The sequence below is a fragment of the Astatotilapia calliptera genome, chromosome 7 (assembly GCF_964374335.1).
Source record: "Astatotilapia calliptera chromosome 7, fAstCal68.1, whole genome shotgun sequence".
Lineage (NCBI taxonomy): Eukaryota > Metazoa > Chordata > Actinopteri > Cichliformes > Cichlidae > Astatotilapia > Astatotilapia calliptera.
In genome coordinates, this window is record NC_137428.1 from 58,134,019 (window position 1) to 58,157,642 (window position 23,624).

Here is a 23,624-nt window from a genome sequence, read left to right on the forward strand (position 1 = left end):
TCGGTGACGTTTCAGGCAGAATGTCGCCAGCAGCAGCTCTCAGTTGTAGAAATGGCAGCGCTGAGACAGGAGCATCGGTATGGGCTCTCCTGTGCTAAAATCAACAAAAACACCCCGAATCAAACTCTGTACCACGTCAAGCTCACTGACACCGCCATCCGGACCCTCGAAGCCTACCAGAACTTGAAGGTAAGACAATTTATCAGGTTCACCAACTTTGGAGTTTGTGTGTCTTTTTTCCTCTCTATATTTTCTTGTTTTTGAATCGCCTCCCAACTCCGGGACCTGCATGAAAATAAGACAGTTCCTTATTTTAGGGAGAAAACTGTGAAGTTTGCCCACTTATCCCGATTACAGACGGTTCAAATGCTGTCGACAAAAGCGTTTTGGTAGATAATTGTGTACTGCGTTACTTTCTTCTGGCTGTGTTACAGTAAAAGGCAGGCTGAGCATGATTTATTGTGATTATAACAAGCAAATCATTTCACTCTGGTGACTGAATTTTCCTGTAATCCGAGAAATTTGTTTTGTTTTGAACAGAAAATGAGAAGTTATCAAATCGTAATCTGCTTGAAAACCAAAAGGTATTAGATTTCTTTTATGACAAAGGTTTGTGGTTATCCCCTGGGCTTGTTTTCGCTGTTTTGTTTTCGTGTGTCAGTACACTAGATCTAAAAATATATGTACATTTAGATTATGGGAAAACGCAGGCGATTTCCTATAAACAAAATGTGGTTGGGGACTACTACCGTCCTCTGTTGGTATCATAAGTTCTGCTTTGCGTTTCCAAATGCGCACTACTTACTGTCCCTGCCGATCATCAAATGTTCTTTAAAAGGCTTTTTTCTCCCCCTGTCTATTCCGCTCTGATGAATAAATTAATGAACAAGCTATCAAGCAAATTATTCGACTGCTCCGAATCTGGAGACTGCTTTATTGTTTTTATGGTCCATTAGATTAGACCGGGATAATTTAGTCTGTCTAAATTGTCTTTCCCAGAGCAATGCTCGATAAGACAGTTAGTCCCAGTTATGACTGAAGTCATATTTGCTTAAATATATTTCTTGTTTGTTTGTTTCCTGTTTAACCATCAAAACAAGTCTATTTCCGGTCACGGACCATAAAAGACAACAGCCCAAAACTAACTCTGGATTTGGGACTCGGTGGATCAGCTGTGTAGTACGCATTGGGTCGGCCTGGCACGGTTTTGCAAGTTGTTGCTGTGCTCTTGTGTATTGTTTTTTGGCCTTTACACGCTTGGACGCCTGCCCATCTCCGGAGCTCATTGGTCTGTGAAGCAGAGTAAACTCCAGAGCTCATAGACCTGACAGCTTCTCCCAGGCCACAGCAGGCAGGCAGGCAGGAGAGGTTACTGCAAAAGTTTTCCAAGTCAGAGACCACCCATAGTAAATACGGTTTTAGACTGCTGGTCTCCCACCGAGCTGTGAAAGATGTTGTCCCAAGGAGCTGCAACCTGAGAGTTTCTGTTACTAGTTATGATTTATTTATGCTTTTCATACATGTGTTTTTATAAAGCACAAGCTAGAGAATGATTTTATTAAGGAAACTACAAAAGCTTATCAAATAAGGTCTGTAGCTGAAGATCTAATGCACTAAACCATTTTATAATGTTATAACAGTTTGTCACAACTGTTATAACATTATTGTAAAATCATAATTAACCAAAAACCAGCAGGTATTTAAGGAAACAAGGAAAACCACTGCTGCTCTCTGCTCAAAAATAAGAATAAGAACAATTGCTTATTTTATGTTGATGAATTAATCTGCAGCTCTTTGTAATAGGTGCCATTTTAGCAAACAACAGTGGTTTTACTAAAGGTCAATAACATTTTTACTAATACTTCAAGTTACAAATCAGTAACAACTTTATGTTTTCCCAAGTTGTAATAAATTCCTTTAGTTTTATTTAAATGTGACGAGCCGTCACTAAACACCCATTAGTCTTCATTTTCCAATAAGCCGTCATGTTTGCAGTTGTTAATAAATGTGATTTAAATGCCACTGCGGTAGAACAATAAACATCAGTCAGAGGGCTTTTCCTCGACCTGGCAACCCCCTCAAAGAAATCTTGCTAATTAATAAATAAACAGTCTGTTGACATTTGTAAAACCACTAGTTACGTGTTATAAAAGCACTTCAATTAACCAATTATTTCAATTCTGTCAAACAGCGACTCTTTTAGTGAGTAAATGATCAAATCTGGACCTTTAACAAGTTAGATTTAGCCTTATGGCTGTGTTATGTGCTTTAATATTTATTATTCCATTCAATATTAAAAGCTAATGGATTATGAAGAAAATTACAACAATACTCAATAGCGAAGACATTTCTCAAAGCTGTTAATAATAAATTACGAGCCCTGTCAATCACAGGCAAAGCTGTGTTTCGTGGATAACAGTCTCCAGCTATTTACTGGGAGTCGTGTCGACTCAAAAGCAGGCTTCATTTTTAAAGGGATTTTTCAAATATTTCTTTATCATTTAGCTGGGAGAGAAACAATATTGTGTTCAGGAGCTTAAGCCAGGTTTCACTGTGGTCTTGGAGACCAGTACAGTATTTCCAGCACAGTGCAGGCTTGTAAAAGTGCTTTTTTTTCAAAGACATATAATTGGTTTCAGAGCGTACTTTGTCTTTCCTCTGGGATCTGCTTTTTAGCCTTTTATTCATTTAGAGGGGAAATCAGCCGAAACGCACACCCGCGCACAAACGCGCTCGGCCAGCCGACTGACATGAGCACAGTTTTTTGAAGGATATGGAACGATTAACGCTCACATTACTCTCCTCTGATTAAAGCAAGAAGCATCTGAGCAGCTGGGAGTGATGGCAACATTTTAGTGTTTTAAGTTCCCTAATCCAAGCGGCAGTTATCTAGAAACAATGGCGGTATTTCTTTACTCATAATGCATGAGCTGTTGATTCAATCACTGACCAGTGTCTCCTTTTCTCTCTCTCTCCTCAGGCATCACTATCAAATCAGCCAGCGATTTGCTTCAAGGGGAGCCAAGGGGTAAGATGTTTTGCATACTCTCCCGCTGATGTCTGAGAACCTGAACGCTCTAATTACTTCTGATTTGTTGTGGAGCACGCTTATGACAGTTCCTCTGGAAGATGTCTTATATGATTCTTAAGAACACATCGTTGAAGAGGTGGTGATTTTCCAAATGTTTGGATGACTTTATTGTCATAGGTCGATGGGTTTTGCTGCCTTGAATTGTTTTATGAAGAAAATAACAGCAGTCAGTGCACCTAGTTTGAGGGAAAGGTGTCAGTCATTTTCCAAGTCACAATAAGTTGTGTCAACTGTTTCTTTCTCTAAACGTATATGTACAGAAATCAGATACATATCATGGCTTGGTGCTGAAAGTAAGAGGCCATTCCTGTGAAGCGACTGTATAGAAAGATGCCTGTGTCCGGCTAGATTAGCCCGGCCAGTATTACACCCTCCCGAGCTCTGCCTGCTAGGCCTCTACACATTTACCACACAATCAGCCCTGTCTAAAAGGAGCTGTTCTAATCCCCATAAGAGCCGATTGCATTGACGAAAGTGACTTTGCTCTGTACACAAATGCTAGCCCTGTGTGCTCACATGGGCCCTAAGACAGGGTGTGCTACACCCCGAGGCTGCTAGCCAGGTTACTGGGTCAGGCTTGTAACTGGGGAGGCTTTGTTTTTGGAGGGGGGAGGAGGAAGGGGAGTTGGCAAACCCCAGGGAGCCCCCCATGTCTCTACGCCTGTTGTCTCTGCGCAGACATGAAAGATCTGACGAGCAGGGGTGGTAAACAAGTGGAGGAATTTTTACCCAAGAAAATGTGCAAAATATGTTCAAAGTGCAAATGATGAATGTAAACATGTAAAGGAACATCTGTAAAGCCAGCAGCAGATTAACCAGCTTATTGCATCTTTCTGTGTAGCAATGTTAAGTGAGTGCAATTTAAGTGTGCTTTAATCACTGAATAGGATTTGGTGATTATATCTTGGCTGGCACATTACATATTCAAATTGCTTTGCGGAATTCAAGCATGGGCTCCCTCCCCCTCCGACAATAGTCCCAGAGCTGGACGATTGGGCATTTAATGAGGTAGCGGCAGCCATTGGTGGTGGGGGAGGCCATATTAAGCCGTTAGTGGGGGGAGGATGCTGGTTAACATGGCAGTCTGGCACATAACAGACCAAGAGGACATCCAGTATCTGTGTCGGTTGGAGGGTTTCACCATCACAGATGTAGACGTTCCCCTTATCTTTCCACTTGCTAACTGTTAGCTGGATCACATCCTTTTCCCCAAAAGCAACATGAGGTCCAAGAGGTCATGCGTCTGCTGACAGCTGCCAACTGTAGAGCTTGATCACAAAAGCCACGACTGCCTTCTTTCTGATGTTTGTCCTTGCTGGCTCATGTCACGTTTCCTGTAAAAAGGGCACTTCCAGGGCCGCAGAAACCAGAAGAATTCTCCAAATCACCGTCCTGGCGTCAGTCCAGGGCTGCGTGGTATCAGGGGCCAGGGTTCCTATCAAGAAATAGCACGCTGAGGTTTTCGGCTGCTTTTCCCTCTGTCCCTGCGGCATTCTGCCCTACTATTGTAAATTGTCTGCCAAGCTTGTAATCATGCAATGAAAGACACAACAGGACTCTGAATCTGGTGTTCAAGGCAACTATGAAACACAAATTACTATAAAAAAACAGGAGAATCTAGCTAACCCCTGCTTTTACTTGTTTCATTTGGACAAACAGATTTAAAACTGCATGTTGTTGGAGGAAAGGAAAGTGAGTGAGTTTGATCAATGACAATACTTTGGGAGCAGTGAGTGGAAAACGGTAAAAAAAAAAAAAAGGAAAAACAGCATATTTTGATGAATCAATAAGAACATTGTAGAAGAGAGTTTGAAAAGAAACATTCTGGATTCCTTAAAAGTCATCACTAGGATTAAGGAATATATTCGGAGCTGGTCTGGGTTCCCATGGTCTGGAATTTCACATCCCAGTGCTTATTTTCCTGTGCTACTGGCAATGCTGCCTGCTTGTTGGCATGACGTATATCCATTTAGTAAGAAAAGAACCTGGCCTTTGTTTTATTTAATACATGCTAAAGTCTACTGATAGGTAAAGGTTAGCTGCTTGTTAATTAAATGCGCGCACCTTCATGTTTTCATACATTTATAAGAAATCTCAGTTATTATCCTGCAAAGCTGTAGTGTAGAGTTGTTCGATGTTATACCGCAGCACTGAAAAAAGGCTTGATGAGTCTAATACGTCTGTTGTTGCCATTTCGTTTAAACGCGTGTGCGATGTGCCGTGTCAGCTGTGACGTCGGTTTTATTACCTTTGCAGTGCATAAACGGTCAACTGGAGTTGCCAGAGTAATTGTTTTTGTTTATGGCTCTGTTTTCATGTGCACAGCTGTCACGTACAGACAGTGGCGCTGGATGAGAGGGAATGCAGAGGCGCTCTTAAGATATCCTCACGACGACTGCGTGTGAAAGCAGAGCTAGCTTCCTCCCTCCCGCCTGTCCTCTTGATTATTGTGCCATTTCACCCCATGCCTTGGCTGAATCCTTGCAAGACCATCAGGGCCTCTATCTCACACATGGCTGCTCTGACTCTATTCCCCTGTCACCGCACCACTTTGCCTCGCCTCGCGTTCATACTGCAAATAAGCTCTTCCACTGTGGGAGAGTGTATGTGTGCATGCACACCACACATCCTTTTTTTTCTTTTCGCTCCCCCCTTTTTTTCTGGGACCTAATTAGAATAACAATAACAGGAATGTGGTTGAGAGCTGTCCTCTCCCAGTGGCAAAGCGGTGAGAGGGAGAGTTGTCCCACGTGTTTCTGAAAGGGCACACGCCGCTCTATTCATCCAGATGTGTTAAGCGAAGCAAAGGTCCCTCTGTTCTCTGCCCGTTTGAGGCCCACTGTGTTTGTGCAGATGCAGTTGGGATTTTTAGATCATACAGTATATTTTAGAACAAGCCCCATGAGATCCTAGGGTTAAAGAGGACTTTTTTTTAGTTAGCTTCTCTGTCATTACTGTATTCTTTGGCTTCTTTTGAAGAACACCGGTGTTTTAAGCTTACAAGAGTGATGAAAAGATGAATCAGTGGCTCAAGCTGGACAGGCAATAAGGTGGCAACGTGCAAGTGAGTCAAACAGAATTTTCAGGATTAGAAACACAAATAGTTTTGCATTCGTGTTGCGTCTTTATGCAGTTCATTTACGTTCCAAAGAGGCAAGTGCCTTGTTAGGAAACTCAGAAATAACGCATGACTCCACTGAAACAGATTTGCAGATTTAGATTTTATTTGTTGTTAAATTATGCTCCATATCCCCAAAGTGAACAAGTAAAGCCTTCAACCATAAATTATTAACAAAAATATCTGCAAGGCACCAGAAACTGAGACGTGGTTCCACAAAGAAATTCATCAGATTATGTGACTGTTTTCCGGGATGATTTGCGCTGTAGGTCATGCTGCATGCCACCAGAATCAAGGTTCTTAAAGTGGCTTAAGTCAGAAGTATGAACCTGTATGGTGATAATTCCAGTTCTTGCAAAATGACAGCCCTGCAGCTCATCTCTTTTGAAAGTTTTGGAGATATTTAATGTTTATTTGCTCGTTTTACCTCATTTTCAAGGCAGGGAATTGTTATAGGATTACCAGTCCAGTAATGGGAGTGTAAGCAGAGTGATTGCAGTGGATTGTTGGATTATAAGGGGAACACATTTGCAGAATAACACAATCTGCATGTGTGTAGTAGATTTTATTTATTTATTTGGGAAGTTTACATATTGTGTAAAACAGCAGCCTAGCTCTTCTACATTTGAAGGCTATTAAGTGTCGTCTCCATCCCTCTGTGTGTGAAGAGGAAGGCACCTAAAAGAAGGGGTGGGGGTGTCAGGGGTGCTGAGATAGGGAGCGTTTGTTGAGGATGACAGATTAGCTTCAGCTTCTTGGAAAAAGACTGATTCTGCTTGGCATAACAGGCAGTACCTTGGGGGTTGCTCGACAGTTGCCCATCCCCATATCCCCACAACAACTCCCGTCAGTCCCCACCCCCGCTTCTTTTGCTTTTCCTGTATCTACCAACCCCCCTCGATGAATAGATCCTCAAGCATCACCGCCACATCCATCCACCCTCACTGAAAGCTCAGTTCACACTGTAAGAGGTCTAAATGAATCTTTGAGGGTATGTAATTTTGATTTTAATAACTGTCACAGTGGATATGTTGCTCACACTGTAACAAATGATTGTTAATAACAAATTCCTCTCCTTTGTTTTATTATTACTGTCAATCTTAAGTTACATTCATATATTAAACTGTATTTAAAAAAAAAAAAGAAACGTAACCAGTACACTAATTCCAGTCAGGATCCATCCCCCTCTTCTACTGAGATACACATTCCTAAAGGAAGACTATTTAGGGCCATCCTTCATGCACTGGCTCTACTGGGAGTCAACGCCACCCCCATCCCTTCCACGCACACACCCAAACCCCCAATCCCTCCCTTTACCACCCAACAACACACACAGCCACACGTCCCTGCTGTTCATGAATAATCCAGGCGGCCCGACAGGCCCTTGCACTCAGCTTTGTGGGGGAAGAAGCTAGAACAAAAGATGGGCAGCTCACAGAGCAGCTATGGCTGAGTAGGCTCAGATGAGAAGACAATGGTTACTAGTGTCAGTACAGACAGGGGCAGGAGGCAGAGGCTTCAGAGTAAATCACATATCCAGGCGCCTGCTCAGTGCCACCATGCCAAATACCAGAGCTGGGAACCTTGGCCTCCTCGCATTCGTCTGCAGAGCAAAGAAAAGAAAGAAAGAGAGGAAAAACTATCCTCTCATCTTTTTCTGCAGATGTTTGGCTTGCGCGTAGCACAGAGGTGGGCAAACGTAGATCTCATTAATGATCCCTTTCCCCCCCTCGCTCTTGTCACACAAAGACAGGGTTAAGAACTCTGTTTAACCTCATCAAAGATGAGCAGTTTAAACATGCTCGAGGAGTTACAGATGAAGTTTTACAAGGACATCACCATCGGTGCCCTTTGTCCTTGTTCAACTGCTGAGACCCCTGCCAAGGTTTTTTGTTCCAGTCCAGTTCACACCTTAAAACAGCTTGAAAGTATTTGACATCTCCGCACACAGGGCCTGGAGTAGCAGATGTGTCTGGGCTACAGCCACAGAGGCAGTTATTGTACTAGCCCGTGCGCTCGATGGGGGGGCCGCACTGACAAGGTGCTATGGCTCGCCTTTTTGTTGCTCGAACTGTAACTGTCCTCCAGCTAAACTTTTACTCTCGCCATAATAATGAGAAGCAGTGCTGCACACAGCTCTCACCGCTGTGTGCTTCTTAATATTAAGCTGCTCAAATATATTAAACTGACACGTGTTAATAGCACGCTCTGATCATAGTAATACCCGATTAAGCTTTTCTCTGATTAATTAATCGTCAGATTAAAGGACTCGACAATCATAATTGGAATACTGTAGCACATAAGCAATTTAATGAATTCTTTGCCACGTTCTGAACCGGACAAGTAACCCTGAATTAATAGTTATCTCCATAATTATGAACTTTTTACAGCAGGAATCAAGACAGAAGTCAGAAAATATTCAAATGGCGTTCAACAGCGCATTTTTAATAATTCAATTGACATATTTTCCTAACACAACTAAACCCCCTAGAATAAAATGTTTAGAGATAGTTTGTCACTAGTACTGAACTAAAATGAAAAGTCATTAGCAGCAAGCACACGAAGAAGTAAATATCGTTTCAGTGATGTTAGCTACTCATTTATCTCTGAGTTAGTAGCTGCATATAAAAGCTGTGTGTGGATCTTCTATAATTAATTTCCAATTACACTCTTTTTTTTGATTGGATAGTTTGTTTTCTTTTTGTTTGTATTTTTGTTTGTTCAGCGTTGAGCGTTGAGCTCTGACTGATAATAGCCTCTCTGTTGACATTCCACCGAAACAGTCAAATATTTGACCTCTCTCCTTCCGTGTGACCCGTCAGGGTGTGAAGGTTCCTCTGCCTAAAAAAGACAAAAAGACAACACACACACACACACACACACACTGGCGGCCTCAGGGGATCAGGCCAAAGCTCCATATGTGTATGACTCAGCGTCTCTATGTAAATCTACACCTACTACGTGACTGACAGCAGCCTTGGGATAACAGACCTGTTGGTGCAAGTTCTATCCTTGAGTTACCACATCAAAAGTCCACTTGACTGTGATAATTAGTGTATTCTGCAGCATTTAAAATTATAAACAGATAAACCTGTATTTGCTGATACTTCAGCACTACTAGTTGCTGTTGGTATAAAGCAAAAAAGTAGCAATTTAACCAGGTAACAAGTCAGAGAAAAATGTTATTTAGTGCTCTAAGCTTTTACAAGATAACATACAAAAAACTTATTGTTCAAACAATCAATTTTGGTAAGAAAGTAGCAGCAGTGTTGTTCTAGTCATTTTTGAGCAGTTAAAGAAATAATATTAGGCATATGTTTGTGCACTTTCCTTCTGAGACTTGTTCAAACTCAGGAGGCACCAAAGACGCAGATACGTGATTAGCTGTAAAGGACAAGTGCCTGCAGATGTGTCTACAAAATAACAGACAGTGACTCCTAAATTCTTCAAGTAAATGACTCGCATTTTTAGGTTCAGTGCGACTTACCCTTACTGAGCGCTTCATCATGATCTGTCGCGGCCTCGCAAACCTTATTTTCCGAAATGTAAAAAAAAAGGGTTAAAATAAAAGGGTGGTTGAATTTCTGCACTAAAATTGTAGTTCTTGGTTTCTGTTTTTTATTCACAGAAGTGCAAGACAATTATTTAGTTGGACATATTCCACATTGAAAATATCCATGATATCACTCACTAGCTACAAAAAGCTGTTGGACTTAAAATGTTAAATGAAAAATTGTAATATTTTTCCAAATGCTCTGCTTGAATAAACAAATAAACAAATAAATTGATATTCAAGCTTGCATTAATCTTGCATACTCAGTGATATTCTTCAGATCTCCTACTTTCTCAAAGCAAAGAGGAAGTGTCATCAAGCCTCTACAAGTTAACTGATACCAGCTAACCTTTTCTCATGATTAACTGTTTCCTGTCTGATATAGGTTGATAGCTTTTCTTGGAATTATGAGACCGTGGGTCATGTGATAGTTCCACAATTACTGCTGATTAGCTATAGATACATTATCTCTCTTTTCTTTTCTGAGCTTTATTGCTAACGTAGGCAAGCTACTTGGTGTAGCTGTAGCTTCATATATATTCTAAGGTATGAGTGTCACCGGTCTTCTTAGTTGATAATTTAAGAAAGCAAGTAAGCACAGTATAAAACATCTGTGTCACTATGTGCTTGGTCATAGGGGATTATTGGGTTGCTGTTTCTGTCTCTAATGTTGTATGAGCTTTACCTTACAATACAAACCTTACAATTAGGTTGATGTTTGTTGTAAATTTGTGATATTTAAATAAACTGAGCTATGGTTATTGTTCAGGCTTTATAGTCGTCTGGCGCTTTAAAGTTTGTTATCCTGCGGCTACGTAGAAAGGCTCTCCTCGAGAAGTCAGGAAGTGGGAACTAATGGGTTAAAAGACATATGGTTATGAAGCTTGAAAAGGAAGCTGTGAATGAAATGGGGGGCGACCTCTAAACAGTCTGACCTAAGTGACATTGATTAGAATTAGAATGTGAAGTGTGCAAGGTGGCACCGATGGGGGTGACAGGCAGATCTAATGCATGGCTGGAGGGGCTCATAGTGACTGAAAAAGGGGACGTGGTGGCAGTATTGCAATGCTAAATGTGCAAGTGCAACCTCACTTTATCCCAAAGCCTTTGTTTAGCCGTACCCTGATTTTAAAAACAAATTTGCGACTTTTGTTGACTTATAATTTTGGTCGTGGCAGCCACTACTTTACTCTTTGGTCCCGAGGACGTGCCTCGCCTCTTATGCCTGCTCACTTTGATGCTTTTCTGGCTGATCATTTCTAATTACTGTTAAGGGGGGGGAGCAAAGCCGACATATGCAGGGCTCTGCTTTACCTCTTCATGTTAACGGTCAGACATAAATAGGTCAAAATTAATGGTCAGCTGTGAGTCTCAACTGTCCCCGGCCTTGTGTGTTGCTTTGCGTTTTGTGTTGACATGGGTGCGCATGAGGGAAAGCTGGGGGCAGATGGGGGGTGGGGTGAATGGCATGCCTTGGGTTTTTAGAAAAGGAGGAGGGGTGTGGAGGAGAAGAGCTGTTCATTGGCTCCCTGCTGCAAAAAAAGTGCTTATGGCTTTGCTGCATGACTGGGCATTTGTGACAGCTATAGTCCTGCCAGCCACATCTGCCAGGGGGACAGCGCTCTCAGCTCAGTCAGCTCATCATCAATCAATCATGAACGGTAACTAAAGAAGTCCATCTGACTGACATTTGTTTTTTCTTGAGACTTGTGCTTAAAGAAACTACTGCATGCTTTGGCCTGAGGAGTTTTACTGGATCTGCCATTGAAGAGGCAAAAAAAACAACAACATTTAGTCCTACTCATCAGTGAACACGTACTCGTGTTTGCAAAGCATGGGCAATAATCACGGGCTTCATCTGAATCTAGGACAGTCTATCAACAAAAGTGCCAAACTGCCCATTTTCAGGCTGAAACACAGCTGCAGGCAGTGTAGCAGAGAGCCACTACCCAGTGTGCTTTAAAGGACATATTACCTGTTGGTTAATGACTTTCTAAGTTGAACTATCCTTTCAGTGGAAGTGGGTTTTCAGGTCATTTTATGTAACAGGCTTCTAAAAGTAATAGACTTCAACCTGCTGGCTTGTTTTGTTGGAACAGAGCCGTGGACAGTCTGTGACAGAAGAGGTTATCGCCGGAGTGAAAAGGTTGTCCACTGTGCTTTTGTTATGTTGTGCCTCGCGAACAGGCTCTTCTTGGGACTACTTAAAGGTCATCATACGTGACCTGGGAGGCCTCTTGTTATGGGCCGCAAACAAAAGATTATTTAGGTGTCACTGAGATCAGGAAAATAAACCCCAAAGTTTGTAAGTTTGGCTGCTTTACTTTGGGTAGTGTTTTTGAGATAACACTGAATGAGTTGAGGCTATATCTGGGGGAGATAAAACATGGTCGTTGCATAACACGGCTCTTAAATTAGCAATGCTAGCACACGCAAACACACACACACACTCAAGCATGTCAGAGAACACTGTCGAACTGTTAATGATTACCAAGGACCGGCTTTTAAACGTTTGATCATAAGCATTTCTTTACTCTGTAAATCAATGTTTTTTAAAACTCATGGTTTTTGTTTCTTTTGTCTCGGATAGTACGTAAAGATCCCCGCACCGACCCCCGAGTCTCCAGATGGATTCAGAGTCTTCTCATTTTACCTATCCAGTGACAGCAAAGACAAGCCTCAGTCCAGCTTCGACTGCATTCATCAGTATGTCTCAGGGTAAGGAACACACACATAACTCTTTCCAGAGTCGACCACGAATGGAATTTGTAGTAAATTTGGTACCAGAGTGAGACCGCAGGACCAGGCCAAACAGTGGCCTCTCTCTTTGGTAATAGTACCACAACAGGCAGAGAATCACCGTCAGGCTCTATTCAACTACAAAAATACCCAGAGGCTGTCGTGCCACCATGACCTCAAAGGTGTGACCACACGTAACTGAAAACAGAGAAGTAGTGTTTATGCTTTGCCGGGTTAAAGGGTTTGTTAAAAGGTTACATTAGAGCAGCTTGTTAGAAATACAGTCATTAAGCCTTCATAATATTTGTTATAAAGAATTTAACTTGGTAACCGGACCAGATTTGGCACAGAGTCATGGAGGAACAATGACAGGATTTTTTTTCCTTTCAGTTGTTCATTTGATGTTTTGCTAAAATGAATGGATGGGATATAAGTGACAAATGAATGACACATGGAATTTAATCAAAGATATCAGCTCTATGTTTTTATGTCTTACCAAATGTCAGATGTAAACATTGGTGCGTGGATAGATCCATACAGTTTCAATAGAGAGAGCATAAGGGAACAAAGGGTTGGCAGTATGTTTGTTTGCAATAGTATTTGCGACTTTATTGTAGTCAAACAAGTTGGTGAGCCAGCGATGGGGTTATCTGTCTCTTTGTCCTTTTGTTATGTTATTTTGAATACTTGCTGGGAAGCTTTAATTGCACTCAAGGTGGCATAGCAAGTTTAATGTTATCTTTATTTGTCTGCCACGCTCCGCGAGGGTAAAGAAGAAGAAGAAGGTGTACTTTATTGGTCCCCGTGGGGAAAATCCCTCTCTGCATTTAACCCATTCACTCAGTGAAGCAGTGGGCAGCCACTGGGCGCCCGGGGAGCAGTGTGTAGGGACGGTACCTTGCTCAGGGGTACCTCAGGGTAGCTGTTCAGGGGAATCGAACCCCCGACCTTCCGATCATGGGGCCACCACTCTACCTACTGAGCTATCCCTGCCCCAGGGATAGCAGGATGTGCACGGTGAAACAGACACAAGAGAAAGATATACATCACTAAATATACAAAAGCAATGATTCACTGTCTCTTTATCTGACTAAGGAATGGTGTTTATATGTGATGCGGCGCGGGAAAACCCGGCCAAAGCACAGGCCGTGCACAAAAACAGCCGCACAATGACTGCTGTTTGTTGACTCAGCTTCACCGCGTGCACTCTCTCAAATATCTCCAAGAAACATATCTCCAAAAAATGTAGTTTATCGAACAGCTTGTGATGGATAAACCACAAATAAACAAACATCTCGTCTGTGTGTGCCTCCCTCATTGATGCCTCATTCATTGATGCTGGCAACTTTTCCGTCTTTAGCTAGTGGTGATATTACTCTGTGGATTGCAATTGATGATTTCTTGTAATCCTAGAGGAGTTGATCATTTACAAATGTGCTACAAGTAAGTGTTTAGGTATTTTTATCGTTACTAAAACACTGTAATTCAAATAACAGACATGTGTTCAAGTTAAAACTGTAGAAAGTAAACAAAGGTAGGTAATTGAAATCAGGTTTTTTGCACAGTAGTCTAGAATTTATCACATTTTAGGAAACATAAAAAAGTTTTAAAAAATGGAAAATATTGGTCTTATTTTGGTATTTTCCAGCACCTAATGGTGTCTGAAAAAAATGCTGGGTGACAGTTAGAATTCCTAATTCTCCCTCCCTCTTTACACAGGGAGGGCAGGGATCACCTGGAGGGCCAGGGGAGCATTCAGGACAAGATCACAGTCTGCGCCACAGACGACTCTTATCAGACGACCCGAGAGCGCATGTCTCAGGTGGAGAAGGACATCTGGAGCCGGTCAGCAATTGAGATCAAGCCAGGCCCAAGTACGTTTCTTACAATACGTGCGTCGATATTTTCTTGTGTCTTCCAACTTCATTTTACACAGCAGCCTTCAGGCATTTAGGAATCAAGGACAGATAACTGGAATTTTTTTATGTTCCCGAAAAGCCTTGAAACCACCACCTTTTAATATTTAATCCTTCTGATAATTACCATATGGTGCTATCACATAATAAAGTTATCACATAATTGATCAAAGTGCCGTGTTGCAGTTACTCATGTGAAAGCAGAACCTTTTTCTTCTTCTTGCTTTCATTCTGACATAATTGCTCAGGCACTTTGCCAGTTTCCCTGCCAGCATCATTAATGTGATTGAGTTTGCACAAAGTATGCGCTAACAGGTCTCATGCTGGTGAAGTTGTCTAAAATGTAATTACACAAATTGAAACGTTAGTCATTTTATAAATTTCCTAAAAACACCTAAATAGATATTTACACACACAACCTGTAGTGATCTGTGCCTGACTCCTGACTGAGGCCTGGTGGCATTCAAGCCCAGCGTTAGCTTAGGTTATGATTTGAGGCTTTTACGTGTGTGTTCAGATAATAAATGTCAAAAACCACTGGAGACATCCTGGTGCAGTTACAGAATATCCAGTTTCAGTTAAACATGTCTTTTCATGTACCGTCTCCTGGACACTCCTGCAGAGAGGGAAAGAAATGGATCGCAGTATGCACTGCATGCAGTTGAGACTGCACAATTATTTTGCGGTAACTTGCTGTCTTTTTATGGTACAGTAATGTTACACTGTACAGGGAAAAAAAAGAGTCTATACATCAACTCCTAAATGCAGGCTACAATAGAAAAATGTACATAATTTGGACTGTATTGTATGATTTAATCTTTGGTTATGTTCAGTAGTACACACATTTTGGTGCTTGGAAGCTTAAAAAAGTCTTAAAAGAAAAATAAATTGAGCCATTTCCTGCATACAATTCCATCTCAGGCTGTTTGGTAATTGTGCGGAAATACACCCGCACTACTGCAAAGCGTGTAAACTCTAGTAGGTCACAATGGAAAGTCAGCAAAGCTTCCTTGAGAATCTTAAAACTTCCCCGAAGCGCTGCTTTAATTTATTGCTGTGAAACAATGGCTCTAGTCGCTGCTTGCTGGAAAGTTGCACTACAGGTTGTTTCAGAGCAGGGTGGATATTTGCCTAAAATTGACACGACATGGGTAAATTGTTGGAACAAGCTTGTGCAAGAAGCATGAAATACTGTATACTGCCAAAACTGCAAATTACTGTTAGAGTGTAAATATTAGCAGTTTTCACATTATCACTGTGCTGTAAAGCATCATCTGTACATACAGCACAGTCTGCCACACTGTCCCCGTGAAAGCACTGTTAGTGTTTGACCTACAGCAACCTCAAAGCATGTGTTACAGCTATAATGAGATTACAGTCTGTAGATATCCATAAGCACTGCCTGCCTCGGTCCAACTGAGAAAGGTTCTCTCTGTTAGTTGCTTTAGTTTAAACGCTCTCCTGTTTACACGGCAGCTAAGCGTGCTATCTAACCCACTCACTGTTTTCCACTCTAAAGAACACTGCCTCTGCATATGTGCAGAGAGCGCAGTGTTTAAATTATTTACACGTTAAAACTTTTTTTCCCGATTAGGATGAGAGCGTTGCAAGTCGTGCATGTGCTTCGTTTGCGTTACACTTAAGGGGACTGGCGACACTTACTCCCTCGCAGGTTGGTCTTTCAAAACCAGGTTGTATTTGAATATCTGGCCTGAGGACTGGATTAGCCCCAACATGTTGGCTGCGCTATTACAGGATACTGTGAATCCTGTTATCAGATCAGTTATAATCTGTAAGTTTTGTACAGGGTAGCGACTGTATTGCCTTTCATCAGCCTGAGATTATTACACCGATAACCTTTTAATTTCCTATCTCTAATCAAAGTAAGCTGCTTTGTTTTGACTTTAGGCAAGTGTGTGAAGGTCCAGCGGAAACAAGGTCTGGTGTCAAGCTCAGATAGCAACAACAAGCACTCCCCCAACAACAAGAGGAGCCTGGTTCCCAGCCCTGTGGCACACCGGCCTTTGAGGGATCGCATCATTCATCTGTTGGCCTTAAAGCCCTACAGGAAACCCGAGCTGCTGCTGTGGCTGGATAGGGAGCGGGCAACTCCAAAGGACAAGGCTGACCTGACCTCAGTACTGGAAGAGGTGAGATATCTGGTAAAATGCTATGTAAACACCTTGCCCACTAATGAGAAATTTCCTCAAATGCAACAAGTAAAAAAAAAATTCAGGTGAATACAAACCAGGCTGCTTTTTTTCCTATCAGGTTAAAGACTGACCATGCAAACATAAATAAAACAACTAAGCTGTAGTGCCTCTTCACCTCACTGTACAATACCTTGTGCAATACTTTTTGTAAATAGTCAACAGTGCAATAGACTCAATACTTGAAATGTGCAATTCACTTGTATTTTTATTTTTTATTCCTATTTATTCTATTTATCCCCTTTGTATATTTTATTTATATTTGTCTCTGTATTTATATATATGTGTGTGTGTGTGTATATATATATATATATAGCAATTCTGTAACTGTAACTTCGGTCGTTGCTGTGCTTTTTTTGGAAATCGAATTTCCCAGAGGAACCCACCCGAGGGATTAATAAAGTTCTATCTTATCTTATCTTATCTAAAAGCCCAACATGCAATTTACTAGTAAACTACTATTTATACACCCGTTATAACTAGCTTAGTGTTATGCAGCTAAAAACTGTGCTTGAAAAAAAAAAGAAAGTGACGTCAGTTTAGTTTCTTTCAGGCATATTTCCTGTGCTCACAATGTTTGAGTGTCCCACTGCAATCATCGAGACTGTGCCGCCGCTGGTAGCTGTAATTAGGGCTCTGCTTTAATTATCTCTGGACGAGAAGATTGTGTTTTGACAGGAAGGGGGGGGGCGTGTTGTCTCCAGCTGGGATCTGACTACTTTCAAAATTGAAAGTGGTTGGTTTGGGCAGATTTGTATCAGCGGGATTAGGGTTAAACTGTTTATCAGACACAGGTAGTTTTTGTTTTTACTTACACATAAAGCCAAACGCAGCTGGATCTATTTTATTTTTATACTCAATCTCTTTTTTCCTGTGGATTGACTGAAATCTTTGGGGGTTTTCAGGTTGCTAAACTGAGCCCTAAAGACCACAGCTACTCTCTGAAGGATGAGCTCTACAGACACGTCCAGAGAGAATGGCCTGGATATCTAGAAGAGGAGAAGCAGCTCATCCACCGACTTTTGATCAGGTGAGAATTAAGTTTTCAGGTATTTTTTCCATTGAGAGACTTTAAAAAGCAAAATGTTTTAGAAAACCAACAACTGGTTAGCTTAAGACTTGAAACAGGGTAAACAACCAGCTCAGCTCAGCGTAAAGATAAAATATCCACCCACTGGCATCTCACAAATTAATATATTATTCCTTTTTTTATACAAAAACTGGGGCGCTGGAAGGAGATTATCCTAAACTAACCGCCTGCTGGGTTTAGTCCATTATCACACGAATATAAGTGTCTGACTGGCAGCATAAAATGAAGCATATGTCCATTACCCCAAGTTCTTTTTTAGATTTTCAGAGACTTCTCGTAGGCAGATAAGGCTAGAAGAAAGCGATAGATGCTTTGTGACAGTGCTGGCGTTAACACCGAAAGGCCAATGGATTGATGTAGAAGTCTGCTGTGATCATTTTGAAAGAGGAGCTACTAAATGAGCTACTTCTCCGCACTGATGAATCGCTTAATGGACACATCAAAGCGCAGAAAAATATTCCCTGCGCCGTGTTGCCAAATGGCATTAGCATGGAGCGCTCAGAGTTGCAAGGCTGAGCTGTTGATGGTGAGCTTCCACCCCTCGTGCATTTCCTCAGCCTGCCAGCCAACATGCAGGCCAAGTGCTGTTGTCTGATTGCACAATCTCCCTTGTTTTTTTCACCACCCCCACTGAGTGTAAAAGTCTTACAATTGTAGTCATCGAATGATTCGCCAAGTGTGATAAAGCTGTGATGCTGTGCACATACTGTAAACTGTGCAAACTGTACGCTTCTTCCTTGTAGTTTATCCGTGCATTGGGGAAGGTCCTTGCTGTGAAGGCTTTCTTACTACTCTCATGTACCTCTTGATGTTAATCTGTTCTGAACTGCACTGCGCATTAATGAAGAGGTTTGAAACCACTGGGGGAAGTGACTTTATGCAGTGGCATCTGTTTGAGGAAGGAGCTGTAGGAAGCAGATTACCAGAAAATAGTGTTTACCCTTACAGAGGTTAAATCAGCTGCTATTGTTCTTACACCGGCCTGTGTTTTGTCTTTGTGGTTGCCCCCTTGTGGATTTCATCACCGAAGACACGAACTGTGCCACAGAAACGTGCAAAAAGCAAAACGAGGAGGGAGAAAAATGCAGTTTTGTAAGGTTGATGATTAGAGCTTCTCTGAAAAGGCTGTCATCTCCACATCAAAGTAAATGATAATTTCTCATGTGCTTGCTCAGGAATCTGCCAAAGAAAACGTTGTGACTTATATACTGGCTCTTCCTGTTTAGCTTCACAGGCAATTTACCTTGAAGCTGCTGTCCAACTGAAGGTGCTGTGTTCTCAATCTTTCCTCAGGAAGCTTCAGCCACTCCACAGCAGCCAGCTGAAGAGTCCCCAGTCCAACCATTCATTCCACAAAACCCCCGGGGATTCTCCTTCACAGCTCAGTCCTGCCAAAACTCTCTCTGTGGTAATTCAACGTAATTTTTCCCCCCCCTGTTGCTTCTGTCTTATTAGACTAAGAATAGACAGGGAATTTCCTCTTATGCAGATTGACAGTACACCGTGTAAACATGGATATTGTTTGACATTTAGGGAAATGCATATTTCCATATCGCTCTGGGCATATGGAAAAATTGACACCAGTCTTGTATCCTCTATGTTAAATAAGGGAAAAGTTAGCCTTCAAGGTTTTATGCTCTTCTTTTGTGTTCTTTAAAAAGTTGTTCATGCTGTTGTTTCTTCTTTAACTTTGCAGTTTTGTTTACTTAAACTTAACCAAACTGCAGCTGAAAGCTCCTTTCTCCTTCAAGACCTTGACAGCAAACTTCTCCCTTTAGCACATGTAGCTGGATCTGGGTAGATTAACATGTTTATGTGCCAGATTGTTTCCTGGCAAGGAGCAATTGTTAACAACCAGACTCCACCAAGTAACTAGTCTCGGCAGAGAAAACATCAAACAACATGTTTCTCACATAAGCAGCCTTCAACCCATCCACAGTGAATCTAAAATTAAACAAATTTAATGTGTGAATTTATGCTATTAAGATGATTTTGTTCCCTTTGAGCCAGAGCCTGACTGTAATCGTCACATATTGTGGAATTTTTGCAAAAGTGCTGCTTGCTGTAGCTTTTTATTGATGTAAAGGCATTTGAAATGGGCCAATCTTTGAATTAAAATGAATTCAAAAAACAGCAACCATAAAGTAAGAAGAATATTTCTGATCATACTTTGCAAACTTGTGTTTTCTTTTCCCCCAGAAACGCCCATCAGCTTTGGACCCATCCAACATTCAAACCCCCAAAAGACAAAGGCTATTAGACAAGTGCCAGCCTCTGCAGTCGCCCTCCCATGCTGACTTTGGCACCAATGGGGCTCGTAGCTCCTCTAGTCATGGAAACTCTAGCGGACACATTAAAACAGAGTTTGACAAAACCAACAATCATCTTCAGGGGAGCCCAAACGGTCTGTACTCGCCACACAAACTCAGCGGGTCATCCACGGTTCCCAAAGCGGAGAGGGCTGAAGCAGCTCCGACTGCACCCACCGCCAAGCCTCCGCACACTGAAACCTCCATGTGCAATGACCAGCAGTTCACCAACAGCCAACATAAAAAGAAAAGATCCAAAAAACACAAAGACAAAGAAAGAGAACGCCTGAAAGCAGACTGGATAGAAACTAGCCCAGACCTGAAGCAGAATCAAGAAAATCTCCAAGGTAAAGAGCAATAAAACTATAAAATGTCATGTTATTGTCACCCTCCGCGTTTCCTATTGTTCAGCCACCAATCATTATAGTCTTATTTGTGCAGGCCACGAAACCCTTCAGCTGTTAGAATTTCTATATTTTATATATGTTGTTTCTGGAAGACCACAAGGAGAAATCGATATATTTTTCTCAATTTTAATGATTTTAGATGAGCGGTTAAAACTCGCACACTGTCACCCTGTCTTTAGCCTGTTGATGATTGACTGTGGAACAGCTGTGTGACCTACGGTCGAGCGAGTCAGCAGGCAGCGGTTGCCTCCTACTCGGGGCTGCTGGCGTCACCGCTTGCCTCGGCTCGGAAATCTTATCAGACACAGAGATAAATGAGTCCGTCAGCCTTGATATGATGGCCACATTATCACATTTGCATTGGCAGTGCGCTTTAACCTTTTTTCGATGTGTGTGTTTTTCCTATCTACAGGCCATGAGGGAGAGAAAACACCTGTTAGCTGTGGCACAGCAGAGGATCTGCCTGATTATTTAACGTAAGATTGAATATGTTCTGTGTCCGGCTTTGTTATTTATGTCATATTACCAGATTTAGAAGAGATTCATCTCTCACTGAGGTGTTTAGGTTTCAGAGTCTGGCTGACTGTTGAAGTTCAGCTTCAAAATATTTATATATAGTGAAAAAATGCACATCTAAATAACATGCCACAAAGCTTCCCTGACAATTACTTTAAAAAAAGCTTTTTATTCGTACATCTGGTCAACATATTAGGCTGTAATCAGTTACATTTCGGGCCTTGAAATCTGCCAATGTGCAGTGCCACCTACTGGAAACACAGGAAACGATGGCTCTGCTTCTTGGCTTTTAAAAAAAAATGTCAATGTTTTCCTCTCTTTCTTTCCTTTTCTTTAGAAAATACAGCATCATAACTGCGCTGGAGCAGCGTCAGAAGTATAATGAGGACTTCTGCGCCGAGTACGATGAATACAGAGCTCTTCATGACCGGATTGGGGCTATAACAGAGATGTTTGTTCAGTTGGGCTCAAAGATCAACACTCTCTCTCCAGGAACACAAGAGTACAAGGTACTGTCCGGTTTTGGAGGCTACTCTAGCTGCTCCGTTTCTTGTAAATCACCGCAATAGAAAACAGATCAGATCATATGGCACACTAACACCTTTTCTTATATTTGCTTTTTCAGCTTATGGAGGAACAAATACTACAGAAGTATCGCAAGTACAAAAAAGTAAGACTTATTGCTGTTTTTTTTATCTAAACACTTTTATTCAGTGGTGTGCAAGAACCACAAAAACATATTCTGGTTTTAAAAGAGTTATCTCAAGACATCATCTAAGATAATGTTAGCCATGTTATCTTCATATCAAACCATTCCTTTTTTTTATTGCTGATATGCATCGATGGCTCTTTTTAAAAATTCTTTATCTACTGATAATCAGAGATAAGCAAAGATAAGCATCTTCTCATAAAATCAGGTTGAAGCCAACAACATCTAACTGGACTCTCTTCCTCTTTCTTTCAGAAGTTTCCTGGGTATCGGGAAGAGAAAAAGCGATGCGAGTACCTCCATAAGAAACTGTCGCATATCAAAGGCCTGATCACAGAATACGACAGAGCGCAGGGACTCTCGTAGTGATCGGCCTCGGCCCTTCGGCAGGGTGTAATACGACTGGACCAAAAGACTCCTAACGGACCCAAAGACTGCCCGGATGGGTCCTGAAGCCGCTGAGACACTATTCACTTTACTCCTTGGTCTTGATGTAATCGAGGAGCGAGGTTCTTTTATTCTTTTTCTTTTTTTTCCCAAAAAGCGGGCCGAGACCACGGACTCATGATCCGATGTTACCCTTCGACACCATCTGGTTTACAGCTGTGATTGCCGCTGGATTCTTTCTGCTGTAAAACGTGACACGGTGAAAGCCAATGGGTGTGATCATTCCAGCCTAAAAATTCTCCTTTATCCCATCTGAACTAAAAAAAAACCTTAAAAAAAGTGTTGATTTTTAAGTATTAAAAGTGATGGTACAATCAGTCCTAGAGGGGAAACAAATGCTACTAAAGTCTTTATATTTAAAAATAGAGAAATTTATGCGCTTTTTGCTGATAGAAAGTCAAATGATGATTGATCAGTCAATGATCAGATCCCATATTGACAGCGATAGGACCGTGCCATGAACAGTTTCTCTCTTTAGACTAGATCATAATTTACTAATTAATTTATATTTCATTACGACGAGACAACAACAACACAAGACACCTTTTCTGCAGGATTGAGACCCTGAAAAGTCGATTTCTCTTTAAAATCTGCTTCTTTAGGCTTTTTCAATGATGGATTTTGTCCTGTAGCTTTCTGCTAGCGTACTGTTTCATTTCTGAGAAATGTTGAAATGCCACAAAACGACTCCTCGCAGTGCTATAACGTTGGTTTTTCGAGAAAGTGCTTGTGCACAGTTTCTGTCACTTTCACCCACATGTAGCCTACAGTACCAAGAACTGCCTTTTAGTGTCTAGTGAGGAAAAAAACAACTATTGATTCAGAAATCTCTCCCACTTTATTTTGTGACAGGTTTACTGACATACATGAGCATGCTGTGTTTACACCTTGGTTATTTTAAAAAAAAAATGGGGTGAGAGCATAATTTACTTGAGTGGGTGTTACATTTTGATATTATTCTGCTGAATGCGACAGCAAAGCCTTTATAAATTTTACTGTGTAATTGTTAGCCCCACAGGGAGTATGGCACTGTAGGTCGCTCACTAAGTTCAAACCACTCTGGTTCGGCTGCGTGTAAGGAGCAGACTGACCTCTAGTGGCTGCTGGCGAGACTTTTAGATGTTTTCATTTAACCACCACCTGCCATTTTATTTCACCCGAATTAGCCTAAAGTGCAAATAAGCAGATCAGATTTCAGTATTCTCTGGACATTTGCATCAGTGTAGCTATACTAACAACAGTTGTCTTAAAGGTGGCTAAAAATGATAGAATGAAGCCAATATTTGCCTTGACATGTACATTATGTCTGACATTTCCACAATCCTGGTACCCCAGTTCTGAAATTGTCTCTGCTTAACCAGCTCAGACTGTTTCTGTAAATGTCTTTTTAGTTTGAAGGATAGCTCAGTTACTGGATAGGTGTTGTGCAGCAGTTGTCTTATCTGTGTTGTTTTTGTATTTTTAGCTTCATTTGTCGTTTCGTTATCTGTCAGATAATCACGTCCAATCCTAGCAAGCA

At 41.5% G+C, this 23,624-nt stretch overlaps 1 protein-coding gene across 1 annotated transcript; it reads left to right on the forward strand.

Annotated features, from left to right (window-relative positions):
- The first annotated feature begins 29 nt into the window (after positions 1-29).
- Positions 30-22,422, forward strand: LOC113026819 (RNA polymerase II elongation factor ELL). Its single transcript, XM_026175985.2, has 12 exons — positions 30-189; positions 2,981-3,028; positions 12,353-12,480; positions 14,221-14,375; positions 16,326-16,567; positions 17,533-17,657; positions 19,011-19,125; positions 19,917-20,373; positions 20,846-20,909; positions 21,287-21,458; positions 21,575-21,619; positions 21,914-22,422. The coding sequence occupies exons 1-12, from the start codon at positions 52-54 to the stop codon at positions 22,022-22,024; spliced, it is 1,800 nt and encodes a 599-aa protein (XP_026031770.2). The 5' UTR covers positions 30-51; the 3' UTR covers positions 22,025-22,422.
- Positions 22,423-23,624: the final 1,202 nt, after the last annotated feature.

Coding starts and splice junctions, on each gene's coding strand:
- LOC113026819 (XM_026175985.2), top strand. CDS start 52: ATGGCAGCGCTGAGACAGGAGCATCGGTATGGGCTCTCCTGTGCTAAA. Junction 190..2,980: donor AAGCCTACCAGAACTTGAAG/GTAAGACAATTT, acceptor CTCTCTCCTCAG/GCATCACTATCAAATCAGCC. Junction 20,910..21,286: donor GATCTGCCTGATTATTTAAC/GTAAGATTGAAT, acceptor CCTTTTCTTTAG/AAAATACAGCATCATAACTG.